The sequence below is a fragment of the Trachurus trachurus genome (genome assembly GCF_905171665.1).
Source record: "Trachurus trachurus genome assembly, chromosome: 8".
NCBI lineage: Eukaryota > Metazoa > Chordata > Actinopteri > Carangiformes > Carangidae > Trachurus > Trachurus trachurus.
In genome coordinates this window covers 28,604,798-28,614,739 of record NC_139905.1, presented here as the reverse complement: position 1 = coordinate 28,614,739, position 9,942 = coordinate 28,604,798, and the positions used below count along the sequence as shown (strand labels likewise).

The window sequence follows — 9,942 nt, the reverse complement described above, 5'->3', positions numbered from 1 at the left end:
GTACATGAAGAGTGGACAGAGAGTAAAATTTTTTTTTTTTTAAATGCGTAGAATGCTGTAACGCAGACGTGAGAGCAACAAGGAAATGAACGGCACAGATAGAGGGGAAGGATCGGTGAGAGCAGAGAAAAGAGAGTGGTGAAAACATTTTGGAGATTGCTGCTTTCATTCACAGTGGCACCTCCTCCTCTTTACTTCTTGCTCATTCCCCCCACAACACACACTCATACACACACACACACACACATACGCACACAAAGCCATCCATAATTGATGCTAGCTGTAGGCAGACACTGGCGGGCTGGACTTTATAGCGCAGCTGGATGTGCATGGAGGAAGGCAGAGGCGAGATGGTAGAGCAGGTACTTTTGAGAATACACACTGTTTTTCCATTGTCTGTCTTTCTTTCTCTTCCCCCCCTCCTCTCTCTCTCTCTCTCTCTCTCTCCCTCTCACTCGGCTCACTGTCACTTCTAAACTCGCTCTCTCGCTCCACACTGTTTGTGCTGTGTGTATACTGCAGAAGTCAGCATGCTGCATGCTCCTTTTGTGGGTTGAGTGTGTGTGTGTGTGCGTATGCATGTTTAATACGCAGGGCTGCATGCTCTGTTTATGTGTCTCTTAGTGTGTGCATGCATCTCTTTCTCTCCACTTCACCCTTTCATCCTCATCCATGGCAGAGGCATGCAGGAGTCGATGAATTTACGCATTGGGAAGGGAAGGAGAGAGTGAAAGAGAAAGATGGATAGAGAGAGAGAGAGAGAGAGAGAGAGAGAGAGAGAGAGAGAGGGGAATGAAGCAAAGGAACCCTGCGAACTGGGAAAAGGTCTGTTGTGTTTGTTCGACAGTTAGGGAATGGGAGCGAGGAATGCCATGTTTCAAGTCTGTATAAATACAACACTCTGGGGTCGTATTTATACTGTTGTCCCTCCCACTGCTCACATTCAGACTGTGTTCAGACTGCTGTAAAAAAAATGGCGAAATGAAGAAATTTCCCAAAGTTCAGCTGAAGCTGCAGGCTTCACTAGTTTGAGTCAGAAAATCAAGCGTGGATCCTCCAACATTTCAATCCTTCCTGCCTTTTTTTTGTGATGTCATTGCTGAACCACAGTGGATGAGTGCATCCTGACTGTCACACATGGGTTTTTGCTCCCAGTGTTATGATGAAACCTGTCCAACTCTGAGTGCCAGGGTCCACACAGTTTGTCAACTGACACTTTTTTCTTTTTTTTAATCAGAATCATGACAACACTGTTGGTACATTCTGCCTCTTTATTATCATATCCATGGCAACCAACCAGCTTCCTGTTTCAGAAGATGCTCCTGTGGGTCATATCATACGGAACAATCGACCTGGTGGTTGTTTGAGGTTGTGTAGCCAATATTATCTGGGTCTGTGAGTTGTGTTTCGGTACGGACTGCCCCAGGTGGCACGCGACGATGCAAACCGTTGTGCCAAGAGGTCAATGACCGCTTGGCAGTCGGGTTTGCACGTCCTTTATGGGTGAGTGAGTGCACTCAGATCCTCCGTTACACCTGCATAGCTTTTCTTTTAATAGCAGCAACGTTCCTCAACCTCCCAACTTCTGATGCATACTTAAACCCTAACCCAGCCCTCACCTATTATCTCAATAGTAGTCTCGCTCACCAGACCTTTCTCCAGAGAAGAAAGGTCTGGCTGAACCGACTCCGATTCTGAGATCAGCTGTTTTGATTTCTCTCAACCAATCACAATCATTGTGGGTGGTGCCACAGCAGTGGTGCGCTTGCCCGGGGGGAAACAGGTTTGGTGTGACATGAAAAATGGCTACATCACAGCAACATATAACATCAAAAATTTGGTAAAGTCTGCGATATGACTTTTACAAATAAAAGAAAAAAAACGTGCTTCCAGTTGTTGTTTCCTTTCTCCGATGCGATTGGGAAAACGGCAACAGGAAGGGCGGGACTTCCGCCGGGTGGCTCGTTCCGGCCAATGAGAGGCTAATCGCTAAACTTCCTCCAGCTCAGGCTATCTCGGTAGTGACCAAAAAGAATGAGATGGTAGGTACAAGCAGCTGGAATTCCTACCTATGGTGTCTGGGATTAGGAAGGGAGTAGAAGAGTAGAGTGACTGATCCTTTATGTTGTGAGCCACTTGAGGTGGTTCAGGTATCTGATAATGATGCCTGTTGGACGCCGGTTACCAGGCACATCCAGCTGGGAGGAGGCCCCAGGGTAGAGGCAGATCACATTGGATAGGTTATATGTATATATCTGTGTGTGTGTGTGTGGTCTTGCTGTTGTAACATCTTGCTAGATAAAGGGGTATCTGGAACCCTGGCTAGCCTGCTGCCACTGGGCCCAGTCATACCGTATACAAGATACAAGGAAACAATGGATAAATGGATTTTACCATTTAGATTGAAGGGCTTGTTTGCAGTTCGGTTTTTCACTTGAGCTATTAAGTGCAGTTAAAATGAAATAATGTCTCTTCAGGTTCATGTAGTGTCAGAGAATACATGAAAGGAAAATGACAAAAAGTGTTCAACATCCATAATTTAGGATTAAATATCAATGCATGTTTAAAGTAAATGAAAGAAATGCAAGAGTATGCTTCCTGCTGTTGTTAACATTATAACATCAAGCATTACAGACAGGGCAAAAACCAAAGGTGTGAGTCTGTAGTTAAGTGTTTCTGCTTTTACAGGAAGTACTCTCTCCTGTTAGATCATGTGACTGCTCCTGTTTCCCACCCAGTTGAATGCATTTTTAGTGATGTTGCCAAATTCCCAAATCTCAGTAATAACAGTAGTGAGTTTAGTGTTGTTTGGACTCATTAACCTGATGGCCAAGTTGTACAAGTTTCATCGCTCAAGTCACTGATAGACTTGCAGTTCTGACTGTTCCATTGAGTTCCATGGAGAAGAATGCTGACTGAACAAATCTCATGGAAGTGAAGTCAATATTGTGTGTGATCAATAGATTTTATGGTGTTCTCAGAAGGAAGATTAAGGGTCAATCGATGGAGGAAGGGTAAAGTCATTTAGGATTAAAACAATAGAAACTGATTTGACTCTAATGCAGAGTCGTCTTTTGAGAAATGCATTAATACACAGGGGGACATACGGAGACATTTTATTCTGAAGGAGTGAAGTTCTTTCTCTGTGTGTGTGTGTGTGTGCACTTCAGAATTCAGAATTTAAATTGTACTCCTTGAATTGCCGTGTGTGTGTATGTGTGTGTGTGTGTGCGCAGCACTTTGCCACGTAAAGCATATTTCAGCCTTCTAAATGTGGTTCTCATTACACAGCAGAGCATTTAGCCAAGACTCACTGTCTGCATCCCCCCTCTCTCTCTGTTTCTTTTCCCTGCATATGGCTACACCTCTCTCTCTCTCTCTCTCTCTCTCTCTCTCTCTCTCTCTCTCTCTCTCTCTCTCTCTCTCTCTCTCTCTCTCTCTCTCCCCCTCTCTCTCTTTCTCCGAGATATAAATGTCCCACAGGAGTCGCCTCTCTCTCTCTCTCTCTCTCTCTCTCTCTCTCTCTCTCTCTCTCTCTCTCTCTCTCTCACTCACACGCACGCACGCACGCACGCACACACACACACACACACACACACACACACACACACACACACACACACACACACACACACACACACACACATAAACTTACTCACTATACTCACTAAGTATTTTGGGAACACATTCACTTTCTTGCCTCAAAAATGTTTCCACCATCTTTTGCGACTCACAGCTCCAGTCAGCAGAGATGTCTTCTACACATTCAAATCTATAATAAACAAAATGTAGTTTAGCCTGTAGTTTATTGTACATCAGCAGCCATTCCCTGCATAGAATATACAGTATTCACATGTTTTATTCAAAGTGATGGGAATAACGGTGTTATAAAAATAATTTCAGTATCGAGTAGGCTAATCAAAAAAGTTATTGTTTCCCCCGTTATAGCGCTGTTACTACCATTACTGACAATAAAATGCGCTGTTACGCCGTTATTTGACTCAAAAAGTCCCATCGGAAAATAATACACCCATTTCAGTGTAGGACCTTTACACATTCTTTTCAGTTCACCAAATGTTTGGAAAAAGCTGCTTGTCTGGAACTAACCAACTCACTCAGTATTCCTCCACACATCATTGAATGTATCATTTGTATGTCGATAACTAAATCATTTTATTATCTTTTAGGGTGAATCTTAAAGGTAGAGTCTGGAGTTTTGTTCGTTGCACTTTGTAAACAAAACATTGAAACTGGGCCCCTCCTCTCGGGCTCAACTGCCCCAGACAGCAGCAGTTGTCAGGACCACAAAGATGTGAAATGTGAAAAGAAATGAACACACACACACGTCACCACAGAACGTTCCAATTATGTTTAAACATAAAATGGCAAATAAATGAATCTTGAATCTTGAATCTTGAATCTTGAAAGGAAATACAGTCCGAGTGAAGCGCTGGAGCCGTGGGCCAATAGCCGACCACCACCAACAACGGGAGCCTCCAGCTTTATGTTGTTAGGCCGTTGTGGTGAGCTGGGAAGAGGGTGTTAGCAGCAGATGCTAACTGCTACCGCTAGCCGAAGTTAGCATCGAGCTAGCTTACTACAACTGCCCTAATACTTGTTACCAGTCGAGGCTTTGGTTGTCGGTGACGGTCGGGAATCGGTCCACGGCTCCAGCGCTTCACAGATGTAACTCCGTTACTTTTTAGGGAGGGTAACTAGTAACTATAACTAATTAGCCTACTTTTGTGCCCAACACTGTTTATTCATTGTATAAAGGGAAAAAAAATAAAAATCATTGTATAAAGGGAGCTATCTGTAAGCATTGCTATTGTTATGTAGCCAAGAATAGCTGTTTACTAAAGATGATTGTTCATTATCTTTGTTTTGAGTCAAAATAAATGACTAACACTCAAACAAGACTTGAGTATTCAATCCAAAATTGCTGTTTGTAATGAAAGCCACTCCCAAAAATGGTCAGGTGGTCAACAGCAACTGCAGGAATACATCATCTGGTGATCCACAACACACCAAAATCTAGTAATTTGTTCACAGATTACAGTCAAGAGGAATTTGGGGCTAAAAAGTGTCACCATTAGACATATCATCTGGGGACCACCAATATTCCTACCAAATGCCATGTAATCAGTAACCAGCAGGATACAGTATATTTAGCTCTGGCACAGTGGTTCCGTACCTCTGGGCAATGAAGCTATTGTACTTTCGCTGACGAATTTCATCTGTGGATGAAACCATGGTGTCTTTTGACGTGACTTCATTCTTCAAATGCATACCACTAGTGAGACAGTGGAGAGTGTGAGAAAATGCTTACAGCAAGACAGCTCCTTACACAACCAGCTTAACACCAGATCAGATAGTGGTGGTAACTTAAAAAAGATGGTGGTCAGATGTCTGACCACCATCTTTTTCAAGTTACAACAAGGTTTTCTACAGAAAAAGTAGAAAAACAAGCCCTGAGCTCTTACAGACTGGTTTAGTTATGTGGAAGATAATTGGGCAAAAATCAAAACCCATGTAGTGGAGGCTTTCCCTGAACACATTAACTCAGCAGACGGGAGCATCAAGTTCACCAGGGAGGATACTAAGGATAACAGGATAACTCTTTCTGGATTGTGCTCAATCAGTCCAGCAGGGCGAGTTTAAGTTTTGCATCTGCATATCTAGGGGAAGAGACACTCTTTTGAGGATGCTAATGTTCACAATTTGGACAGAGAAGATAAATGGTTGTAGAAACGGGTAGAAGCCAATAAGGTCCAACTAGAGCAACCATCCTTGAACAGAAGTAGTGGCTACCAACACCAATTATCAGCCAACTATGATGCCATCATGGAAACCCTCCCATTGCTGGTTAACCTATTTGAGGAGTGGGTGGAATAATGCCTCACTGATGAGTTGTGCTTTGGCCCAGCTGACCCTAACAAAGAAGTCCAGTTGTCTACAACTTTTTATGGATGACTGAGAACCTACACAGACCTAACTGGGCTGACAAATTGTTTGCAAAACCACACAATTTTGGTAAAAAAAAAAAAAAAAAAAAAAAAGATGCAATTGTATTCAAAAAGGTTTATAAATAATGTTTTTACTTTGCTATTTCTAGTCTGTTTGCATGTGAAAGGATCACATCCAAAAACTGAACTATCAAAGTCTTAACCCAACCCCAACCCTCCTGCTGTCCACTGGGGTCCAGGAAGGAAGGACAAATGGAAACATGGGAGGAAAAAGGAAGGAAAGATAGATAGAGGGAGGGAACAGATTGGGTCAAAAAGGAAGGAAGGAAGGGGGAGGGGAAAAGGATTGTGGAAAGAAGGAAGGGGAAACGGAAGGAAAGAAAGATGGAGGGAGGGAACAGATTCGTTCTAGGAAGGAGGGAAGGGAGCAAAGAAGGAAGGGAAAAAGGAAGGAAGGAAAATGGAGGGTCATTTGGATCAAAGGAGGAAGGAAGAAGAAGTAAGGACGAAGGGAAGGAAGGAAGGGAAAAGTATTGTGGAAAGAAGGAAGAGAGAAAGGAAAGAAAGAAGGAAGGATGGAGGAAGGGAACAGATTGGGTCAATTTGACCAAGAACATTTCTTTCTATGTTTGATTGTCATCTTCAAATAAAGTGTGGTCTGAGAATGTATCATTTTGATTAGGAAGCACTGAACAAAGTGGTAGAAGGAGCACAAACTACAACGATGTAAATTAAAAAGTGCATCTTTTTGTTCCTACAGGGTAACCAGGACACCGCGGCACCCCCGGACCCATCCATGGCTCAGGCTTACCCATCGGCCCAGTTTGCCCCCCCTCCCCAGAACGGCATTCCAGCCGAGTTCACAGCTTCACACCCCCATCCGCATCCACACTCTCACCCACATCCACACCAGCACCCAGCAGCGCCACAAGACTACACCGGGGTCCAGGCCTCCGTCAGCGAGCATCCACTCAACATGTACCAGTCCTCGCAGAGCCACAGTGAGCAGGGTGGATCAGACTCTGGCAGTCAGACAGTCACCGGAACAGCCACAGTAAGGCATTACAGGAAATACTGTTTAAGTGTGTTCAAGCGTGTTTCAGTTTGGAATAGTGGGTTTCTGCAGTAGTAGTTTCTCCCATTCCTTTATGAGCAGCCTCGAGGGTTGGAATGTGTAATTCAGTTCAAGTAGTACAAATGGATTGCAAAATAAGACATGGCATTACTAAAGCTTGAATGCAGTAGGAAACCTTTGCATAACTTCTAAGTTGCTTTGGTTAGATGTGTTTGCCAATGGGTTAATGTAAGACTGGACCACAATCTGTAGATAGAGGGGTGCAAAATCATGGTTGAAGCACTTGATCATGAGTTCTAGAACCGCACCATGACATGGAGTCACAGTTTGTAGGACTGGAATTTGAATCAGGTTGTAGGACTTTTGGTGCGTTCCAGGCAACTCGTAACTCGTGTTTTTCCGACCTGTTCCTATGGTTACCCGTTAGAACGTACAGTCAAACTCGTACCTTCCCACCTGTGAACTCGTACTAGATCGATGTACTCCCAGTTCCCAGTTAGTAACTCGTAACTTGCCCTGGAACGCTACAAACTCGTAACTGGTGACTTGAAGTCGTGACTTACGGGTTCAAAAGCCTGCCTGGAACGCACCATAAAGCTGGACCAAGACCTGAAGAGAACCTGATCACAGGTTATTATTCTTTCACCCCACAATCACTGCAAGAAATACTGGATTACTTTTTCACAACCAACAGATCTTGGTCAATCTGACAAACCCCCCCCCAAAAAAAACCTCTATAAACTAGTCTCTATCTCTGTCTGCAGCAAACTCAGAAGAGATCTGTCAACACAGATCAAATCAAATTCAAACTCTATTGTTGTATTGTATATGCCTCATCACATGAACAAGCTGTCACTGCCACGCTGACTTAAAGGGATACGCCAACATTTTGTTTCGTGTCTTGCCTCACTCCGGAGTCCATGTAACAAGTAACAAGGGGGATACGGGCAGACCTGGTGCAACGCTAATTAGCTTAGCTCAAACGCTGGAAGTGTATAGGTAGTGTTAGCCTGCCTCCACCTAAAGTCATCAGAGAAACTCTTCAGCAACTCTAAACGGAAACTGGCGGACCGATCTTCGTCTCAGAGCTGACAAAACTCTCCGGTAAGGCATCTTGAGCGGTCAAATGCCGGTAACGGGACGAGATCGGTCAAAACGGAGGGTTCAAGCAAAGACGGTTTATTTTGGTTCAAGCTAGCTACATCGAGGGTAGGTTAGCTTCCTATTTCAAAGTAAAAGCGCACATTTTATTGTCATGGTTTTCTGTATGTAAAGGGCAACGGGTGTTTTATTTTGTGAAAGTAACCGGAAGTGCGTTGGTCACAACGGCTAGCTTGAGTAGCGCTGAATTAGTCCGAACTAAATTGTTAACAGCTGGTATTTAGACAAATTAACAACACACTGCTGATCTAAACGGCTACTTTCTCACCTAAAAATCTTTGAAATGTCGATAAAGTGATATATTTACAGAGTTTAGAGCTATAATGAAATCAGCTTCTGACTGCTGATTCGGGCTCGGAGGCTCGTAGTCAAACTCGTACCTTCCCACCTGTGAACTCGTACTAGATCGATGTACTCCCAGTTCCCAGTTAGTAACTCGTAACTTGCCCTGGAACGCTACAAACTCGTAACTGGTGACTTGAAGTCGTGACTTACGGGTTCAAAAGCCTGCCTGGAACGCACCATAAAGCTGGACCAAGACCTGAAGATAGAATTTGGTAGAACTGGACAATCACTTGAAGGTGTGGGGCTCAAGGACCAGATCCCAGTGTAACATTACAAAGACATTTAGACTCTGATTCTACCCAATTACCACAGTGAAGAGGTGGAGCTTTGTAAAGGATCAGGCTTAGGCTCAGAGTTCAGAACTTTTTGTTTCTATTATCCACAAATGTATTAGCTAGCATTAATCCTTGGGGTCAATTTGACCCCAGCAATTTAAAATTTTACAAAGTCAATCCATCCATCCATTGTCTATTCTGCTAATCCATGCAGGGCCTTCCATTTTCTGAAAGTGCCGCCCACATCCAGAAAATGATTTTCATGCACCAGGCAGTAGACAGTTTGAGAGCTTGGTTTCTCATCACAGCTTTTGCAAGTTATAGGATTAATTCACTAAAATTCACCTTGCACCTTGCATCAGTTTCTGTTGGCATATGCCTTGTCAACACAATAGAATTTGGTCAAAGGCCAAGGTCACTGTGACCTTACAACCATATGTCTCTTGCCATAAGGCCTTTATATCCTAATTATGACACAATTTAAAATAAATGTTTAGTAGGATAAAGCAATATCATGACCAAAACTTTACTGTGACATCCTAACATAATGAAAAAACAACAACAACAACAACAAAAACCTTCTGATCATTATTCAACACTACAGTAGCAGGAACAGGAGAGACTGAGTGCATCTTGACTGGTGGCATAAAACAGTGATACAGTAAATCTAGCTGAGCTACTGTTCTAATAGAATTCATATGATTTTGAATGCTGCATATACAAGTGCAGCCTTGCAGGCAACAGAAATCCTGCAAGTTATTTGGTCTCTGGATTTATAACTGTTCATTTTCATAAATATTTATGACACCGCTGACCTTACGTGTCATAAAGATGGGTATTATTTTGCATAGTTATATTATGGTTGCTCAACACTAGGAAAAAAAATGCTTAATTTTCTTTTTCTTTCTCAACTGGACTTTGAAACTCAATTCACACATGAAATCTTGATTAAAGCGCAGTCCATGTCTGGGAAGAACCTGACTTATAGGAAATACTAAAACCATACAAATCCGTATGTAGCAAACAGCAGCCAGATCAGACTTCAATCAATCATTCAACAATCTGACATGTTGTGAGACAGTTTTAAGAGAAAAAAAAACAGCGAATAGTGAATTAAGAT

The 9,942-nt window shown here is 43.0% G+C and overlaps 1 protein-coding gene across 2 annotated transcripts in view; it reads left to right on the top strand.

Annotated features, from left to right (window-relative positions):
* Window positions 1–222: 222 nt before the first annotated feature.
* Window positions 223–9,942, top strand: part of rbfox1 (RNA binding fox-1 homolog 1) — a 92,087-nt gene continuing 82,367 nt past the window's right edge. Inside the window, exons 1-2 of one of the 2 annotated variants that reach the window (XM_083978104.1) lie at window positions 223–362; window positions 6,727–7,020. In XM_083978104.1, the coding sequence (XP_083834230.1) occupies window positions 324–362; window positions 6,727–7,020 (333 nt within the window). In that variant the 5' untranslated portion in view covers window positions 223–323. Of the gene's footprint in view, window positions 363–6,726; window positions 7,021–9,942 lie in introns of those variants that run through there. The other variant, XM_083978105.1, reaches the window with a different exon arrangement.